The following is a 19,338-nucleotide window of genomic DNA, read 5'->3' on the forward strand; positions in this document are numbered from 1 at the left end:
ATTGTTGAGGATGACGAAGGATAACATGGTCTCGAGCGCGGTTCTTGTTTGGCGTCTGACGTCTGTGAGGTGTGGGAGCTAGATGCTAGATTGCAATGCTACTCGAGAGCACACCTTACTTATTCCGAGACGAATTCACTCACGGCTGGGATGAGATTTTACTCTTCAACATTCCTCATCTTTGCCATGGACATGGAAGAAGCACTTGTCTCTCTTCGGGAGCGAGTACTGTTTCAAGTCCTTGAGACGGCTGTCGACTGCGCGTACGAGATCGATAAGACTCTCAACCGTCCAGTGCTCTGGTCTCTCGTGGGCACCAGGTGAATTGACCAAAGAGGTACTAATTTCGATCACAGCCCGACGCAAGTGGGATCCAGCAACGGTGTTGTTATACACGAAGTTGATTGTGCTTGTGTCAAAGCAGTTTTTCTTCACTCTTCTCTCGAACATCAGGTCCATGGCATAGTTCTGTAGGAGTGGAATCTGATGCTGATCGGCGAAGACCCAAAGTCTCGTGATAGTCATGAAGCTCACTTCGGCATGATCAAGTCTGCGAGTGTAGAGCCACAGCTGGAAGGTCTCGAAAACTTCTTCGTCGACTTCGGGCAGCTCGACTCTTTGTTCCTCCGCCTCCTTGAAGGATCCGTAGAGAGCAGCGCGGAAGAAGTCCGAGTAGAAGATGAGAAGATCTTTGTGCAGAGTGTACGATTTCTTCTTTGCGCCGACGACAAGGGTAACCGGGTTTCTGAAGAGATCGCTGCGAGAAGAGTCAGCATACAGAATTTTGAATGCGTGGAGCAATAGAGCTGATGCTACCGTGTGGGCCACTTGTCCAGAGTCGAGGCAGCTTTGGGACGCGAAGTGTTGGCACTTTGATGAGATGGAAAGGTTGCCATCTTGGACGGAGTCTCGGCCTTGAACAGTTCATGGTCGTCGCCACCGTCAAAGCCGACGAAGTCAGAGGTCTTGATCTTTCCCTTCTTTTGGGGCGCCATGATAGAGAACATGCACTTGAGCGTTGTTGCAGTGGGAAGATTTGAGGAAGTCCAGTGCGTGCGAGTATCGACAATGGGAGGGCTGGCGCTCGCACGAGGAAGCCGAGAGTAAGGGGATGTCTTGGAGTGATGAGTGTCGGCCGGTCGAATCACAATCTATAGCTTGCGGATAAGGGAATCACAGCGAAAAGACAAACTTAAGTGAATTTGTCTGTAGCTTCGCGTATGTCCTAGCAAAAATTGTTTCTCCATTGCTGATTCCACTCCCAGCGGGTTCCATCACAGTCTATCCCACCCCGTTTGTCCATGAAGTTATGATGCATAAATTTCCTCCAGCAGAACGCCTACAAGCGCCGGACAAATCCCAGTATCAAACAGCCAGCCCACAAGAAAAAAGATGAACGATGAAGATGTGCTATATTAAACAGGTCGGGTGAAAGAAAGGAGGCATAAAGGGATGTAGCAGTTCTCAGCGTATGTCGAGCTGGAACTGCTTGAATCTCCCACTCATTGTGCGGCATCGAGGACATTGTGCTATACGCCCGCGTGATTGCTCTGCCATCAGTGTGTCGACGCAACCCCCACAGAGGCCGCAGATGCATTCGGTGCAAGCGAAGCACTCTTTGAGAATACTCAGCCTTCTGCAGCCTGCGCAGTATATTTGGACGGGATTCGAGAACATCGGTGACGAATCTGAAGAGAGATTCTGTGACGGCATGATGTGGAAGTTGTTGCCTGATTGATTCGAGTCGAGAGAGGATGAGACGGCGTTATCTTCGACGGAAGGGAATGGACCCATGTCCAGAGGTGGCCCATCTGCGTCGGCCGGAGGAGGTGTGAGGGTTTGTTGCAAGGGAGAGGCAGTATATGATTGGAATTGAGAGCCAAGGGCGAAGGGGGCTAATGGTGTGCGGGCACCGACTTGGGGTGACTTGTATGGCGAGACGGGCAGCTGTTGTGAACAGTCAGTGGTACTCGTTCGTGACAAAAGAGATGTCTGTCCAACGCACAGGTGTGAGGTCTCTGTCTTCCTCGGTAGCCGACGTGGCAGCGTCTATCAAGTCTTCCCATCTCTTGCCGTACATGTTAGGCTCGGCGCTGAGGGCTTTGCGGTTTTCGTTCTTGATCTTGTCTCTTTCGTGTTTTGCTTTACGCGCGCTCTGTGTTAGCGAGTTCTTACGAGGACGTGAACTATGGGAGATGGAGCGCTGCATGGGGGGAAGCGTGTTGTGGCGGCTCGCGGGCGACTTGAGCAGCAACAGGCCCGAGGGGTTGCTCGCGTCTTCTTGGTATTGGCTATCGAGGAACTGCTGTCCAGCCGAGAGGGTTGGATCTACCATGTGAGCTCTCTTCGCGTCGACATGGTCGTTGAAATAGTTCTGACGCATGTACTTAGCGCTCGGAGCAGCGTCATCAGCGCAGTCAGGGCCTACTTGATCATTGTCCCATTCTCCGTCTGGTCGAGCATAGTGCAACTGCGCCAGGGCGGCAGCCGCGCTCGCAGCTGGGATGAGGGAGCCCCGTCGGTACTCTGCCGGCAAGCCGTAGCCGTCGGGCGCTATCTGAACGGGTCCCAGGCCGCCTTGAAATCCATATGAGCTCAGGCTGTCATAACCAACGCTCATGGGCGCATTGAACACACCTGCAGAGGGTCCTCCAACTGCATACTGGTCGTTGCTATGGTGGTGGTCTGCAGGTTGTGATCGTGGTTGGCGTGGGGCAGACGTCGGTGACCATAGCTCCACTCGGGGCGGCCGCTCCGACGGCGGTGAGTTGACCATCAAGTCGAAACTTTCCTTGGTTGCCGGCAACTTGGGAATGTAGTATTCCGGATGCGCTCGCCGGATATGCTCCTGCATCGAGCGGAAGCGCTTCTCCTATATGCCTTTGTAAGTCGCGTTCCCATCTTGACCCGTACGACGAAGCATTGCGGCGTGTAGAAACGACTTGCGGGGCAGACGAGACAATCATGGTGCAAGGGCAATAGCAGAGACGGAGGTACAGAAATACACGGTCAACGACAGCAAAACAGTGGATATTGGGAGACGGAGCAGAGGCAGGGAGAAGAAATAGGGGGACGCACGCCCAAGCATTTCTTGCGACAGTTGCTGCCATCAGCAGACTTGATCGGACAGACGACTTCATTGTCCGGATCAGACGTGTGATGGTTAGACGTGTGGTTCAACTTGGGAGGCATGTCGATTGAGGAGTCGAGTCTTGCAGCTCGAGCTGCCAGCTTGACCAGCCGCAAGGTACCTGAACCAAGCTACGCAAACGGATGACGATGATTGAAGCCTTTCGGGGCGAAGGAACAGAGGGCAGGTCGGATTACCAGCTTAGGCGGGTACGGCCGGCGAGGGGCAAGGAGCTATCATGGAGCTCGATTGGAGCTCACTGAAGCTTATCCACTACACGGAAAAGAAGCAATATAGTGGACGTGGAGACGGACCGCGTGAAGAGGTATGAAGAGATACGTGACGACAGGAGAGAGTCAAGAGAAGCTGGACACACAAACGCCCCCACACGCGGGGCAAAGCACAAAGCAACAGAAAGAGCAACAAAAAAGGCACAGGCCACGGACAGCTCAGGAGCTCCAAAAGCGAGCAAACCCTTGAACGATTGCGACCGCGACGCCGCCGAAACCCAGCCCAGCAAATAATGGCTTCACTGCCCTGTCCTGCAATCTGCTATTGGCTGCGATACATTCGCTAGCCTTAATTCCAAGACAAGACCTCTCATCATTGTCTTCTTTGTTCGTTCTGGACCTCCAGAGCACCAAACACGTCTTCGCGACTCTGCTGCTCAGTGGTTAGAGTTACTCGTGTCATTGACACGAGCTGAACAAGAGCTCTCTCTTCACATGCTTGTTGAGCGCACGGTCATTGGGGATGGCGCAGCGCGGACGCAAAATTAGAGCTGCAAGCTGGAACCTAATTTTCACTGACCGTTGAATCTATCAACACCACTGTTTCGAGATGTATATACACGACAATATGGCGCAGTCGCTGTCCAGATACGGTGGCTATCAGGCGGACAGTCATTCCTCCTGACGGCCTTGAACGATAGCGACTGGGCCAGTGTAAACACGACGTCCCTGGAAGTGGTAGGTAATCAGAGCTCCAACGACGACCGCGACAAACATGACTGGAGCCCAATTGAAGTTGTCCAGAGTGACTGGTTGAGCATTCGGCCAGAAACCTATTGATCCATTAGCGACGCGTTTCCGACAGAAGACGTATTACTTACACCAGAAGAAGACTTCCCAAGCGAAGAGAAGGCCGACAACATTGATCATCACGCCCCAACGGCCAAGACTCCATCTTGCTTTGGGAAGAAGGTGCGGGGCAGTGAGGCGTCTGTACAGAACACAAGTGATTGAGATGGCGTACGTTCCCATCTGTGCGACTGCGCCGAGAGAGATGATTGCATTGAAAGCGGCCGACGACCCGATATTGATCAATGACAGGATAATGGTGAACACCGCTGAGAAAACCACTGCATTTACTGGAATCATCAGCTTTGGGTTGACATAGCCCAACCAGCGGGAGCCTGGGAAGCCACGGTCGCGAGCAAATGCATATGTCTGTCTAGCAGTCGATGCTTGGTAGGAAATGTTACCGGCCATCAGAAGGACCATCATCAAGACGGTCAGGACGATGGTGCCGTTCATGGGCATTGCCTGCTGGAAGGCATACATCATGGGATAACCAGTAGCATCGTTGATGGCATCCTCGACAGACGGCATGGCAAAGAGGAACGAGACAAGCATGATCAGACCGAGGAGACCATTGACAATGTAGGTCCACCACTGAAAATGTGTCAGCAGATATACGGACCAACACTTACTGCATCAAAACTCACCATAGCTCTTGGTACCGACAAGCCCGCATCCTTCACTTCCTCAGACATGTGAGCTGCCGCATCCGAGGCTCCCAGGAACCCGACTGCAGAGATCTGACCAATCATGAGGGCAAGGCCCATCGTCTGCCAGCCACCGTCGTTCTGGAAGTCCAGGAACACATCTCTGGCGGGAACGTGGGGACTCAGAACCCAGAAGATTACCATGATTGCCAGGAAACCAGCGACGTGCAATACCATGACTGCATTTTGCATGCTTGGCAGCCAGTGATTCAGCCAGATGTTGAAGATGACACAGACGAACATGATGGGAAAAACCAGTAATGTTCCCTGCCAGCCAGGAGCAGCATAGTCAGGGTTCTTGATGATGATCAAAGATTGGATCAGTGTGCCGCAGATGAAGCCTCCAGAAGCATTTCTGCTCGTCGGTCAGCCTTTTCGAAAGGGGGGTTGTGCTGGTACTAGGCATGCATACCCTGCTTGCCAACTCAAGGTCGACACCCATCCTGTAATATACGACAAGAACTTCTGGCAGTTGGGTGGTGCAAATTCGGAGACCCAGTGATACTGTCCACCACTACGCGAGTCAGCTAAGCGATTGCCAAATCAATTTCCCAGCACAACCTACCATGTAGGAGCCATCGAACTCATCTCTGCCAGACTGGCGATGATGAATCCGTAACCAATCATGACCCATATGTAACTCCAGAACAAACCGCCACGGCCACCATCGACGAGACCTTGTGTACAAGCCATGAGGACGAACTCCCATGTTGCCATCAAAATGGCAGTAAATGACAGCAGCGAGACTTGTCGGAACACTCTCTGTACACCAACATCAGATCAGAAGTAGACAAGAGGACCGTGATCAGCAAGCACATACCCGCAGTTCTTGCTCTTTGCCCATGCGCATCATGTCCCGCTTATCTGAAGGGATGGAGCCATAGGCATCTGCTGTCTCATAAGACTCTTCATCTCTAGCGGAGTCGTTGTAGTCGCCCAATTCGAATTGTGCGTGGCGTGCAGCTGCAGCAGTCTTCGTGGGTCGATTCTCGGGGTCTACGATCTCACGCTCACCAAAATGAATGGCATTGCTCTTCATGTCTTCCGAAGACAATGACATGGTGGCGACAGTGATAGGTAATCGATAATCAAGATGCGACCGAGGAGCCCCTAGACTTTACAGAAAGGAAGAGAGCAAAGGGGACATGTCCCAAGAAGAGTCAAGAACATATAGTTCAGCAGGTAACACGCTCATCTCGCCCATCAATTTTAGTTCAAACCCATACGCTAGCCACCTTCCGACTTGAGGCAACAAGAGGAGCTCCGGCAGCGAACGATCTCTATCCATCACCTGCACGCCTTCTCCCCTGGGGCCCTGATGCAATAGTATGGCGCGGAGCATTGACTATCCCTAGCGATAGCCCGGGCCCAGAGTTCACTTTGCACTGCAAGCCTTCTTCTATTTTCCCGCCTCTCGCATGCAAGCCACGACAGCCAAACTCTTGCAATGTCTTGAATAAATTATTCCGGGTCTTGTTTTCCACGCTTACGCACGTTAAAATTGTCGAAGGATGAACATAGTTTTGACGAAAGTGTTTTGGGGACGCCGTTCAGCCCCTCCAGATCTGCGGAGGTGGTGTTCGAAGGGGTCCAGGCTTTTGGGGATATATACCAGATAGATTAGCCGCTGATAAGGACGACGACGCATCCTTGCTCGACACCATGAACCCCGAAAAGTGTTCATTACTCGCGAGGAATATCGCAAATAGATGACGAAGTCTTTAGACGAACAACTCAATTGATCCTGCGTGTGGTCTGATGCAGACTATCAAAATTCTACAAAGCGAAACCAAAATATAGATGTTTCATCTCGAATGTTTTTGCTGTGCCGTATACAAGGTCCAATATGTGTGTTCCGCTTCAGCCACTCGATAAGGCAAACAGCAGCTATAGGTCTGCCTCGAGGTTATAAGCATTTGGCGAATTGCTTGTCGCGGCTCTTGATCCTGCCGGCCGCTTACTGTACACACGGTGGGCCTGAGTTCGCGCCACTAATCTCTAGATTCTGTGCAAGGATGAGTGTTCACAGGCGTAGAAGTCCGAAGGTGCGCGGGCTTGGATGCAGGGTCGAAGTCGAAGGCCAGCTTCCGTTAGCCTTCTCCAAGTCTACGCCTTCGGTTCTGACTAGAAACATGCTCATTGTTCACCGCCAGTGTCAGCTGATTGTTGTTCTACTCACAGATTAGCGATAGCAAGCAGGCTGTCTGAGAAGGGTTGTACAATTGAGCACAAGCGAGGGTCATCTCACCTGCAGACGCCATCGACTGCTATGCCGATCACCTTGCGAGGTATCGCTACGCACGAGCGTGCTGTACCGCCCCTTGACCTTACCACTATCCGGGTGGTTCGGCGGACGAAACATTCAACCGAACATGTCGGTTGCGTGCTCCTCCAAACCCTAAGCGTTGTGCAGGGCTACTTCTGCCGGCAGGAGCGATAGCCACAAGGGGACCAAGGATCTGTCAAGCTTCTGTCTCGCGAAGTCCAATAAGCCGAGCACCAATCTTAGATGTCCCTTCTATCACCGATAACGTGAGCAATACGAATGATACCCCCGAGAAGTGATGGATTGTAGTGGCCGCGCAGTGAAGAGGATATGTAGCGGGATGCGTGCCCTGCGGACATTTGGTGATGCATTTTTTGCCGCCTATCTTCCAAACCTACGCTGCTGTAGAATGACAGCATGGCTGCTAACCTAACGACTGTCAACGGCGATCCACTCCCACCGGGTACTTACTACTTCTCTCGCATCAGCGACACAGATCATGCTGGTTATGTTTGGATTGTCGCATTGCTCTCTCTGATATATCCATTTGGCACGTTGCTGGTGCGGCTGAAAGTCAGGTAAGTTGAAGGGTAGAACAAGCGAAGACGACTGACTGATACAATGTCAGATGGGGTCTGTATGGTGCCGACGATTGGGCTTTGGTAGCAGCGACAGTGAGTCCTGGACTGTACCCTCGAATGGGTCTCTGCTAATTAGAATATCAGTTCGCCGCTGTATGCCAACACATTCCTATCTTCGTTGGCTTGGGGGCTGGGTTTGGTCAATCGAGCAATGTCCTACAACAGAACCAGTTGCCTGGAATTGACAAGGTGTGTCGAACGACCTGACATCATGAGAGAGCTGATGAGAGTGCTCCAATGACTGACAGATTTAGGCAATGTACACTGCCGAAGTGATGTTCATCCTTGCGTACACGTTGTCGAAAGTGTCCCTCGCCTTGTTTGTCAGACGCCTCTTTACCCATAACAGATTACTCAACACCATACTGTGCTGGTCACTATTAGGTGTAACCATTATCTGGGGCGTTGTCGCGCTTTTCGTTCTTCTGATTAAGTGTTCGCCCTACCACTTCTTCTCGAAGGCAGCCAGGTGTCCATCTTACGTCAGTGCAATGATTTTGCAGTCTATATGCGATACTGATGCATTAGCAGATCACTCGGTGGAGGGTTGTGACAGTTTTCGATATCCTCACAGAGGCGGCACTCATGATCGTACCTTCATATTTGGTGTCTGGTGTCATGCTTGGTTCGCGCCCGAAGATGCTTGTCATGACGGCATTCGCGTTCAGACTTGCGTAAGTACACCTGAAGACACTGGGCTTCCTTCCTGACGAAGTTTAGGGTTGTTGGGTTCTCTATCGCTCATCTGCGACGATTATCATTGACCGTGGGAGCCAAAGACAAGGGCTTCGCCTTCATACCTCCGGCTATCTGGATCCAGATATGGTTGGCATGGTCCTTGGTCTCCGCATCGATACCATCGTTCCGGTCATTCATGAGCCCTTTCGACAACATCACTGTTGCGAAGACAGACGATTCGCACAGCGCGTCGCGCTCAGAGGCGAATGGAGCGTATCTCATGATGGGACCAATCAAATCCAGTCACCGAAACAACGTCGCATCGGCACGGTCAGCATCTCAAGGAATAAGCTTGAGCTCAAAGCTAGGCACGAGGACGTCAGTACATCACGAATCCCGAGATCGAGCAACGGACGAGAATCAGTCCATCAGCTCTCAGACAGGCATCATCCGCAAGGAAGTCGAATGGGAAATCAGACACGACCACGAGCCGCTGTGAACAATACAGATTAAAAAGGTACATAGATACATTTGCCCTATTCCATGCTTTCTAGAACAAGGCAGAGCAACGAACTGTCCTGTCAACGCGGTTGCCCCTGCTTCATGAAGTCATCTGAGTTTTGATTTCGCGAGCGGTTGCCGATTGCGATCGGGCCTGCGCGGAGGCTCGTTAGCCGAACTCCATTGTGAGTAGCCCCAGCCGAGACCATGCGTTTTGTTCGCTGGGAGTTCCAGCCCATACTTCGAGGCCGTGTTCCCGGTTAGGCAACTGCACAAATCTGACGAGTTGCAAGTTCGCTTGCCAGACCTTGTCAACAACAACAACGACAACAACAACAACAGTCATCAGGCTCTACAATATCCTCGTTATAGTCAGCTGGCAATTCAAATCGGTTCAGCTCGCGTGGGGCTGCCTCCAGCAGGAAGCGCGCGATCCGGTGGCTTGGGCTTGGCTCTTGCTTCAAGTAGATCTGTACCGCGTATCCACTTTTTATCGGTTGATGTTTCTGCTTTTCAACGGGGAACCATTCATGTCGTTTTCCAGGTTTTACTCAAACATGCCTCAACCGACGCCGAAAGCTCTTCTTCTCTTCTTCGTGACCTCCTATTCTTCTCTGCTTCTCTTATAGGCATCGGCGTGCACATATGGCCATGAATGTGAGGCCTCTCAATGCTGACACTACATTCTTGATCGACTTAATTCCTTCTTTCGCGCCTGCTCATACCTCGGCTCGGTTCCCTGGATCATATACCATCTTGATCGATCCTTGGGTGACTGGAAGTTCTTCTGTCTGGAAGGAGTCTTTTCAAATATCGCATCATACGACTCCACCATGCATCTCTTCCTTACGCGACATATCTGAGCCTGATCTCATCATCATATCGCAAGACAAGCCAGATCATTGTCATAAACAGACATTATGCACTCTTCCGGCGGATACTAGAGTGCGCATTCTAGCAACGCCAGTGGCTGCCAAATTGATTAAATCATGGAAATACTTCACGCATGCGACTGTTGAGTCGATGCAGCCCTACAACAGCAAGATTGATGACACCGTCGTGCGCATTCCCATACCGGGTTACTCTTCCACTAGCCAGGGTGGTGAGGTCACAGTCTCATACATGCCACAACGAATGGATCCTACGAGACTTCACAACGCGATTGGACTTACCTATCGGGCTCCAAGCAGCATGACAACGTCAGTGAACGGTTCTGTTGTCAACCTGTTCATGTTGCCACAGACACCACAGGATTCCCCGATGGCAGGCAATTTCTCAGATCTTACAGTCAGCCACAACGATTACATGACACCACCGGACTCGCCAATGGAAGTTGAAGGAGGCTCTCTGTTCCCGCCACTCGAAAAGACAATCAGTGTGCTATACAGCCCCCATGGTGTAGCATATCCTGCAGTGGAGTCGTATGCATCATCCCTTTTGGCCAAAATGTCTGCGCTACCACTGACTGCTCTCTTTCACTCGATCAATATCGAGGAGAATCCCTGGTTCATGGGTGGTGTCGTGGCAGCTGGATATCCTGGAGGCGCCGAAATTGTTCGCAAGCTGGGAGCTCGTTATTGGGTCAGCGCACACGACGAGGCCAAGGAAAATCAGGGATGGTCTGTAACATGGATCAAGAGCACAGTATATTCAGCAGAGGAAGCACAGCAAAAGTTGGACGAGGAGAAGAAAAGCATTGCATTGCATCAGGACAGGAAGCCAGGGAAAGCAGACCACAGAACTCAGATCGTCAGACTGGATGTGGGAGAGCCACTACGCATTGTGTGATACGGAGTTTCGCGTCTTCTTCAGCGAGCATATAATGAATAATGGGTAATGGGTAATGACTACTAATGAGGCCGTAATAAAGAAGGCAAATTTACAATCAATTTTGCCATCATCAGTTCTTTCTGACCAGGACACCTTTAGGGTCGTAGCGTTTCTTGATTGTCTGTAGCTTTCCATGGTTTCTACCGAAGATCTGGTCCGAGGTCAGCATTTGAGACAATTGAAAACAGAGTAGACAGGAGCTCACCGCTTTGTGATCATTCCAAGGCTGTATGAAATTGATGAAGTAATCCTCCGGTGAGAACTTGTCACCCACAATCATCTTACCAGCATCTTTGAGCATCTGGAAAGCTTTGGTGTCCAGATCAGTCGGATAATCTCCTTGATTGACTCTGCCGACGCCCAACTGTAGCAGGTGCTGATTGTGTGTATGCGGCCAAGCGCACTCATCATTTCCATCAGCAGATCGAAAGACAGGCTTCTGGAAAAGCTCGAGTAGGACGAAGGTACCGACTCTGAGTTCTGTAGAGTTGAGGGCAATAGTGTTTTCGAGCCAGTTCCAGGTGCGCAGGATTAGCTCTTGTGTCATGTCTTCGTTGGCGATTGTGATGTTGGACATGTTCGATGAGCATATGCCCTTTGCGACTAATACACTGTCTGAGTTTCCATACGTCAGCTTTCAGTATGTTTTTTTCGTGGATGACCAAGTACACAAAATGGCTCACCTCCATGCTTGTTCACCTCCCTCAAGTTCATGACTTCAGTCAAGTCAAGAGCACCATCAATCTCGAAAGCCCACTTGAAGATCTCTCTACCGTGCTCTTCGCCCTCAGGGTCAAACAGCCAGATTGCGATACCGGGTTGAGCAGCCGCGCCAATAAATGCACCTTCCATGAGATCCAGATTGTACAGATACATGGCAGTACCAGGCCATCCATCCGCCATTCTCGCAAATTCCTCAATACCTCTTGCTACCGCAGGCAGTACGGCCCGAGGATATCCGATACTACCACTATAGATCTTTTGTGAGAACTCATGGACTTTTAGCTTAAAAGCAGTCACTATGGCAAACTCGTGACCACCGCCTCGGAGAGCGAACAACAAATCCGACTCCTCAGAAGCCCAGATGATGCTTCCGTCCAGCTTCACAACCTGTGCATCAATGAAGTTCTGAGGATCGGAGGCCAGACCGTATGTTGAAGACATCCAGGACAGACCACCGTGCAGGATCATACCTCCTACACCGACAAAGCTGCATCGTGCACTGACGGCTGTGAAAATACTCATCAATCATGATCAAGAAGTATTGAGCTAAAGACATTTACCTTGATAACCAGGCGCCTGCTCCTCCAACTTCACCTCCACCTCTCCCCAACTCATTCCACCACCAACAAGAATACTCTCGTGCTCAGGGTCGAAAACGAAAGATTTGAAGCCAGCAAGACTGATCAAGACATCTCTTGCGGAAGCATCACCAATACCTTGACAACGAACCGTCCAGTCCAGACTGGAGGGACTGAGGAAGGCAATCAGTCGCGATAGACTGGCCAGAGATTGTGGCCTGACAAGAAGCTTAGGATGCAGATTACGATGAGCTTGCCATGTCTGCGACTCGGTTTCGTACTGATCTGAAGAAGGGTCGATAATCTCCGAAGGTGAGAGTAGCTCTTTTACTCCAGCAAGGCTTGATGACTCCATTTGCTGGCGACAATGGGTGAGGATGGGCGATTGCGGTGCGGTGAGGTAAGTGACAATTGAGAAATCTGCGTCTCAACCTGATTAACAACTCGAGCAGGAGCGACTGAAATTACCGGTGAGCAGAAAGCGGGGACCGAAAATGCATGTGTATCCTAGTGCTGACACAGCCAAGATACTGTGTAAGGCGAACCATTGCATCGCACGCGGTCGTATTCGACCGGAAGCGTCAATTCGTTCTGACGACGTGCTTTTACTTGCAACGCTGTGATTGAATACAGTCAACGTGTGATTGTTAAATGACTAGACTATGCTTGGGTTCATCAGATTTGTCCGGCTTATCGACTGTGAGCGTCGAAGCTGGTCCCGTGCACTAGTTATATGCTTGTTGGTTACACAGCGGGCAAGCACCCCAGTCTTCCCCCTGATCCTTGCCGAATTTTGTATGTCATGTCATTCAAATCTTGCCACATGACTGCAGGCAATATTCGATCATCTCTCAAAGCTCGCGATACGGTATCGAGCAGTGTACGCATGCCAGAAGCACGAACGAAGACAATCCGAGCTCTTGGTCCGACCTCGACGCTAGCGCCTCCAGATCGTCAGTATATCATGTCCGGTATGCCATCAGCAGGCGTGAAGATTGTGGATGGAATGGCGGGTCTGTGAACCTGTTAATCACTCTTGACTCTTGTTTCTGCATCCGACCTCTACATCCTTGGCGAACAAAGCTCATTTGATCATGGCATTCACTCAGTAGTCTCCTTGTCCTGGACAGTGCCATTCCTCTGGCAAGAAGCATCGGGGGTGTTGACTGTTGATGGGTCGTTCGAACGAAGACAGTGAAGGGGATCGTCTGGATGCAGAAGAGTCTCAACTGTCTCAACTTGATGCTCAGCATCCTTGAAGCATGTTAGCAAGGTGCGTACAGAAACCGAAAGTCTAGACTTACAAAGATCCTCCAAAATATCACTTTATTCGATTCTGGCACTTTCATGACTTGCTGTTTAGCCCACGAAAGAGCAGATGCCATCATTGGACTATCTTCCAACGTCTCCTCGGGGAGTGTCAGCCCATTGACGATTCGCTTTCCCAGGCCGTCACACCACCATTCGTTGACATTGTTAAATGCGACACCGCAATATATGTAAATCAATACTGCCATTGGTTCTCGCTGACAGACCAGCTGGAAGAAGTCCGGTCCAACGAGCAACGAGAAGCTTATGATGGCGTACGGAGAGTCATAGAACAGTCGCAGTAGTAGAGCAATCGTTTCGTTGTAGATTTTCTCGTCCCGACTTCCAGCGACTATGTCGTACAAAGCGGTGACTCTGTCGTGGAGGGACCTTCGGAGCTCCGGATCGTATTCCCAGGTGATCGTCTTTGCAAGAAAGAATGAGTTCATAGCACCACATCTCAGTGCATCCAACTTGGTCAGATATAATATCGCCGTTCCTCTGAAGTAGTTGCGCATTCCGACTAGATGTTCAATAGGATCAATGTCTCCTCGAGGCATTGCGATTTCGACCAGGGTAGTGACAAAAGAACTGAGGCCTGTGTCAGTCGGACGTGGGGAAACACAAGCTAGGACCTAAAATCATCGAGGCGTATACGTCTGTTGATGGAGGCTCAAGCAATGGTCTATCAGGCGGTACTTACAATGCAAACGCAGCATGGCAGGTTTCGTCGTTCACGTCACTCAGTACTTTGAAGAACCCCGGTAACGCGCGATTCTCGTATTCTATAGCACATCGAACCCAAAATTGTTGTCTCAGAGGATGCAACCTTGATCGATGAAGACACGTCAATGCTAATAGAGCGTCAAGCAGATACTCGTTCTGAAAGGCCAGTCCTGGAATACCATGTTCCCACAGGTGCCAGTCCTTAGGATCATGGCAGACAGTCTTGGTGGTAGTTGTTGTGAAGAAATGAATCAGGTCCATCTCCTCGGCTCGAGAGAGGACCTGCTGTCGAGCTTCGGGAACATTTGTTGGTGATTCCGGCTCCTCCTGGCCGTTGGGAGGGCTTTGTTCGCCTGTGGAGAAGCTGCAGGTCGCTTCTCTTTTCACGCAGTTTCCACAATGTGGCCGGACTTCATCGCACTGATCAACAAAGTCAGCTGGTATCATGTAAGATAGTAGGAGGATGTGATATTACCTTGACGTGTCTTTTCTTGCATTGATTGCAGCCATTGCGCGATTTATGATGTGCCTTTCGAGTCGGTGGCATGGTCAACGCGTCAATGAATCATCGCTCTCGCAAATGTTGGAGATGGTCGGACCAACACCCTTTATGTATACTTCTTATCGTTTCGGAATATAAAGAAGAATTGCTCCGAGCGAAGAACTAAAATTATTGTGACGTGAGTTATGTCAGTGTCAGGGTAAAGTTAGAGACCAGGCGCAGCCAGCTTGCCGTTCCGGATCGCGGGAAGGGCAGGACTGAGTCGGGAGTCGGCGGATATAGCGGTCCGCGCCAAAGCTTTGGCTGGTCACCGGCATCACCGAGGTTCAACGGACTTGTCCATTGAGAGTACAACAGCGACATTGTTCATCTTCTTCGAGTATCCTTTGCGAGAGATCGAGCGAGTCTGGATACACTTATTCAAAGCTGCTATGTGCAACGGAGGGATGATGTTGACCCTCAAATCAGCCTTGCTCGACATCGGTTCCAGACTTGAGCAGTGGAGCGAATGATGATGGGAACAAGATTTGCGCGCAGTTGAGAACATCCAGAGAAACACGAACTGTTGTCGATGGGCAGTGCAAGTTTGACCGCAGCTTGGATGGAACCAGTGGACTACTTATACTGAACTTTCCCCCAAATACATGCCTAGCGCCTGTTGTTGTACGAAAGTACGAGTATAAGAGGCTTTGTAAGGGCATGCGAAGAGGAGATTATGCTCGTCTAGATCATGTTGTATGCAACCAGCTCTTCCGCGTCGCGATGATTGATCCAGCGAGTACGAGTACGCGTACGAATACGGGACTAACCAAAGCCGAGATTCGGCACTATCTTAGCTCATGCCCTTTCCTCCGGGGGATACTCCGTTATCATGGAGTTTTCTACATGACGACGTTGCTTCCAGCCAACGACCATCTTGAGGCCAAAAACGGGCTATCTAGCGATTCACAGCTGTGCTGTGGACCTGACCAAGACCGGCATCTAGACTATCTGACTCGCTGGTTTGTTACGCGTTCCTACGATTGGAGCACTAACTTGTATGAGCTCTGAGGTCTTCGGCCACGAGAAAGCGGTCATGGTGTATCGAACGTAACTGTTAGCTGTGATGGCCGACCAGTATAAAAGGAACACGGCTCGGTTATATCGCACATGTTCTACGAGTACGAACACGAAACATATCTGCGGAACTATCCTCGCCGTTTCTCTTCTCTGTCCTTGGCACATCAAGCTCGAAGGCGCAGACAATACTGCTATGCAAATGAGTAGGTAGGCACAGACATGCACGAGGAGTTAGGAGGTGCTGCGCACTAGTCTCTGGGGCCGTTGAGTACGCTTAGATGGAAGCCCTTCTTCAACAATATGCTGCAAAATCGCGAGTTGTTGTATATCAACACCAATCCGACCTTGTTTCTGCATCTACGTTTGCATCCTTCTCTTCTTTTCACATTGTGTTCCTCGTCGCGCTCGCTTTCTTTTGAACATTCGTTATGACGAAGATATATCATAATGTCTACCCTTACGATGCCTCTGTTCCAGCAGCAGTGCTCTTCGCAATCCTCTTCTTTATCATGAGCATCCTACACCTCTATCAACTCGTCCGTACCCGTATCTGGTACCTTATCCCATTTCTGCTCGGTGGCATCTGTACGTTTGACCTCTATACCTCCTCAGCGGACACAGATCCACATGCTAACAACCCCTTGAAGTCGAAGGGATTGGCTACACCTTCCGCATAATATCCATAAATCAATCACCCGACTACACTCTTCCACCCTACGCCATCCAGTTGATTCTCCCTCTTATCGCACCCGCCCTTTTGTCAGCAACGATGTACATGTCTCTTGGCCGTATCATACTCGTCACCCACTCAGAATCTCTGGCTCCTATCCGCCGTACGTGGCTCACCAAGCTCTTCGTCCTCGGTGATGTGTTGAGTTTCATGGCTCAAGCAATCGGTGGCGCTATCATTTCTGCTCAAAAACCATATTCGTACAACACTGGTCGGTGGGTCATCATCATCGGTCTGGTTATCCAAGTTTTCTTCTTTGGACTTTTCCTGGTCACTGGTGTGATCTTCCACGTAAGGTTGGCTAAGACATCTACAACGGCTTCCGAGACTTTTGCATGGAAGAAACACATGGAGGCGTTGTATATTGGCAGTATGCTCATTCTGGTGCGGTCGGTGTACCGATTGATCGAGTATCTGGAGGACAAGGGTGGATATCTGATCACGCATGAAGCTTTTGCATATGTATTTGATGCTTTACTGATGCTGGCCGTTATGCTTGTGTTCTTCTGGGTTCATCCTAGTGAGATACAGGTGCTGATTAGGGGCAAAGGAAAGATCATCAAACATGGCGTCGAAGTTGCGGATGTGCTCGAGATGGAAGATACAGTTATGTTCCTAGATGAGGAGGCAAGGATAAAGTGAGCATCGAGGAGGACTATGTGACGCTGCTGTTATTCCTGATACCAGATCTCTGGGCACTGTCCGCAGCTGATTACGCTATGAGATAGTAAGCGAACGATTCATCATCTACAGACTCGAGTACAGGACCCATCATCTATAATCGAAAGATCACGAAAGACACCCCCAATCTACCTCACCTGCCCAGCACAAATTACCATAAGCCTGTCCAGGGCTAACCGAGATCTGAGACAACGAATATATATGATCTGCAGATCCCGCGCATGGCCTTTGTATCATATTATTTTATTGCATCATTGCCGCTCTATGCGCTCCAATCGCTACGTCTGCCATATAATGTACGTATGAAACACATGATGTGCAACGTTGCGCGTCACCGCTTAGGCGTCCTGCTGTTGTGATGTTTCGCATGTTCGTGGGCTCTGCAGGAGTGGCTTTTTGCTCAAACACTGACGACACATCATGGGATATGAACTTGTCAAATAGCCAGTGGTGAGGATGTTAGGTAGTAGATTCAGAGATGGTAGTAGTATTGATATTGAGTCGTAAACAAAAATGGGTATATAGAGTAAAAAGAAGCTGATAAGAACAGTTTCGAGCAAAAGAAAGAGAGGAGTTTTAGACGACTTCCAACAATGACTCTTCACTGTTCTGGCTTCGTGGTCTGTCACCTTGACCATGTCGATGTTGGTGCTTTGAGTCCAAGCCCATGGCATGCATCTCTAAAGTCTCGCCAACATTTGAAGGTCTGTTCGAGAAGATCTGGAGTTCCCTTGTGACAGTCACGACACCATCATCTTTGTGACCCAGGTTGTGGCCAGAGGTGACGTATGAGCCACAAACACCTTTACTTCCATCAACTACTGCTGGTCCAGTCTTTGTATCCCTGCCACTACGAGAAGATGAGATACCAGTACGTGCTTTGTCGAACCAGAAGGCGAAGAGCGGGCGAAGTGTTGCGAGACAGGCGGCTGTGATACCGAGGCCGAGTTCGACGATACTGACGATAGCGAAGTTGGGGGCTGAGATGAGGAGCTCTTCCAGTTTGACGCCAATGACGTCTACGTAGGCCAGACGAACGATTGAGCAAATGCTACCGAGGACACCTAGACCCAGGATGGTGCAGACAGTGATCTTCTGCTGCCTGTGCATCTGTGTAGATCTTACGACGAAGATAGGGACTTGATTGGTGTTAGTTGAGATATGTACCATTTGGGGACATGTGCCAACTTACTGATTGCAAAGATCCAGTCAGTGACGGCGTTGAGGACACCATGAGTATAGTTGAGGGGACGGAGGACAGTCCGGAAAGGCAGACATTTCCCAGCTGCCTCATTCTTTCCATAGCTGGCAGGACTGCCGCATTGGAATATGGCGACAAAGAGCCAAGCAGTTCCGAATAGCGTGTATAGAGTCACTGACCCGATGATGACTTGACGCTGCCAGCGTTGATTGACGACCCGAAGGAAGAAGACTGCAAGACTGAGCTTGAAGATGACAGTAGTCAAGATGTAGAGACCGAAGATACAAACGACTAACTACAGGCTTGGTCAGTCAGGAAGAGTAGTGTGTTCCGAAAGGACGTACTGTTAAAATGCCGTTGACCGTGTCAGTATCTCCAACACCAGGTGGGTTAATTTCTGACATGGCGATACTCATCAGGAGTGAGGTCGTCATGGCGAATAAAAGCTGCAGCTCATCAGAATTGGATGTGAACAACAAGCATAAACACCACTTACCCATGTCACCATCATGAGCCAATCGTCCCAACCAAAGGAACGAATCATCCAGCCTCTGGTATATATTCTCAAAATGACCGTAATAGCAGAGACGGCCAGGAACACAGCCGAGATGGACAACATCTCATACGACTTGAGCTCATGAAGAGTCGGTACAGACGACGCATCGGCCATGGTTACCTGTCTTGTACTGGGCAATGCCCAGTAGAATGAATGACTCTATTGGAGATGTGGACGGGCAGCCAGAAAAGCTAGAGATCGCCCGCGGGGAGGTAAAGTGAAATATATGAATATGCCCAAGTAGAAGAAAAATATCGTAGAAGAGGAAAGTAGGGTACTAGTATACTTGGACGAGGCGAGGATTAGCTTCGCTACCCAACTGACGGGTACATGGGTAGGATTTAGGGTTTTGCCATGGTCTCAGAAAAGCCCGGCAGATGTGTATGATGAGCGTCCACAAGAGGAGCCACGCTTTGGCAAAAAGATAAGAAAAACGTGGCAT

General features: G+C 50.2%; 9 protein-coding genes across 9 annotated transcripts; 3 read left to right on the forward strand and 6 right to left on the reverse strand.

Annotated features, from left to right (window-relative positions):
• Positions 1–165: 165 nt before the first annotated feature.
• AUEXF2481DRAFT_31217 (uncharacterized protein) lies at positions 166–995 on the reverse strand (the record flags this gene model as incomplete). The annotated part of the gene is made up of 2 exons (XM_013486574.1): positions 166–757; positions 817–995. The coding sequence occupies 2 exons, from the start codon at positions 993–995 to the stop codon at positions 166–168; spliced, it is 771 nt and encodes a 256-aa protein (XP_013342028.1).
• A 257-nt stretch (positions 996–1,252) lies between these two features.
• Positions 1,253–3,612, reverse strand: AUEXF2481DRAFT_329431 (uncharacterized protein). Its single transcript, XM_013486718.1, has 5 exons — positions 3,079–3,612; positions 2,638–2,872; positions 2,429–2,577; positions 2,006–2,374; positions 1,253–1,947 (listed from the first exon to the last, which is right to left on the reverse strand). Exons 1-5 carry the CDS (start codon positions 3,190–3,192, stop codon positions 1,465–1,467), a joined length of 1,350 nt encoding a protein of 449 aa, XP_013342172.1. The 5' UTR covers positions 3,193–3,612; the 3' UTR covers positions 1,253–1,464.
• On the reverse strand, positions 3,613–6,353 carry AUEXF2481DRAFT_329583 (uncharacterized protein). Its single transcript, XM_013486719.1, has 7 exons — positions 5,931–6,353; positions 5,737–5,804; positions 5,482–5,678; positions 5,329–5,430; positions 4,857–5,271; positions 4,242–4,803; positions 3,613–4,193 (listed from the first exon to the last, which is right to left on the reverse strand). Exons 1-7 carry the CDS (start codon positions 5,974–5,976, stop codon positions 4,033–4,035), a joined length of 1,551 nt encoding a protein of 516 aa, XP_013342173.1. The 5' UTR covers positions 5,977–6,353; the 3' UTR covers positions 3,613–4,032.
• A 1,246-nt stretch (positions 6,354–7,599) lies between these two features.
• Positions 7,600–9,000, forward strand: AUEXF2481DRAFT_6721 (uncharacterized protein; the record flags this gene model as incomplete). Its single annotated transcript, XM_013486530.1, has 6 exons — positions 7,600–7,760; positions 7,811–7,856; positions 7,908–8,012; positions 8,078–8,305; positions 8,355–8,497; positions 8,544–9,000. The coding sequence occupies 6 exons, from the start codon at positions 7,600–7,602 to the stop codon at positions 8,998–9,000; spliced, it is 1,140 nt and encodes a 379-aa protein (XP_013341984.1).
• Positions 9,001–9,583: 583 nt separating this feature from the next.
• AUEXF2481DRAFT_41889 (uncharacterized protein) lies at positions 9,584–11,249 on the forward strand. Its single transcript, XM_013486630.1, has 2 exons — positions 9,584–10,983; positions 11,038–11,249. Exon 1 carries the CDS (start codon positions 9,648–9,650, stop codon positions 10,788–10,790), a length of 1,143 nt encoding a protein of 380 aa, XP_013342084.1. The 5' UTR covers positions 9,584–9,647; the 3' UTR covers positions 10,791–10,983; positions 11,038–11,249.
• On the reverse strand, positions 10,847–12,943 carry AUEXF2481DRAFT_329719 (uncharacterized protein). Its single transcript, XM_013486720.1, has 4 exons — positions 12,116–12,943; positions 11,516–12,061; positions 11,038–11,447; positions 10,847–10,983 (listed from the first exon to the last, which is right to left on the reverse strand). The coding sequence occupies exons 1-4, from the start codon at positions 12,486–12,488 to the stop codon at positions 10,903–10,905; spliced, it is 1,410 nt and encodes a 469-aa protein (XP_013342174.1). The 5' UTR covers positions 12,489–12,943; the 3' UTR covers positions 10,847–10,902.
• Positions 12,944–13,320: 377 nt separating this feature from the next.
• AUEXF2481DRAFT_329947 (uncharacterized protein) lies at positions 13,321–15,041 on the reverse strand. The gene is made up of 5 exons (XM_013486721.1): positions 14,643–15,041; positions 14,145–14,587; positions 13,595–14,032; positions 13,438–13,542; positions 13,321–13,387 (listed from the first exon to the last, which is right to left on the reverse strand). The coding sequence occupies exons 1-4, from the start codon at positions 14,712–14,714 to the stop codon at positions 13,518–13,520; spliced, it is 978 nt and encodes a 325-aa protein (XP_013342175.1). The 5' UTR covers positions 14,715–15,041; the 3' UTR covers positions 13,321–13,387; positions 13,438–13,517.
• Positions 15,042–16,156: 1,115 nt separating this feature from the next.
• Positions 16,157–17,100, forward strand: AUEXF2481DRAFT_31224 (uncharacterized protein; the record flags this gene model as incomplete). Its single annotated transcript, XM_013486575.1, has 2 exons — positions 16,157–16,313; positions 16,376–17,100. The coding sequence occupies 2 exons, from the start codon at positions 16,157–16,159 to the stop codon at positions 17,098–17,100; spliced, it is 882 nt and encodes a 293-aa protein (XP_013342029.1).
• Positions 17,101–17,715: 615 nt separating this feature from the next.
• AUEXF2481DRAFT_6726 (uncharacterized protein) lies at positions 17,716–19,010 on the reverse strand (the record flags this gene model as incomplete). The annotated part of the gene is made up of 4 exons (XM_013486531.1): positions 17,716–18,278; positions 18,332–18,635; positions 18,685–18,786; positions 18,837–19,010. 4 exons carry the CDS (start codon positions 19,008–19,010, stop codon positions 17,716–17,718), a joined length of 1,143 nt encoding a protein of 380 aa, XP_013341985.1.
• Positions 19,011–19,338: the final 328 nt, after the last annotated feature.

The sequence above is a fragment of the Aureobasidium subglaciale genome (assembly GCF_000721755.1).
Source record: "Aureobasidium subglaciale EXF-2481 unplaced genomic scaffold scaffold_16, whole genome shotgun sequence".
Lineage (NCBI taxonomy): Eukaryota > Fungi > Ascomycota > Dothideomycetes > Dothideales > Saccotheciaceae > Aureobasidium > Aureobasidium subglaciale.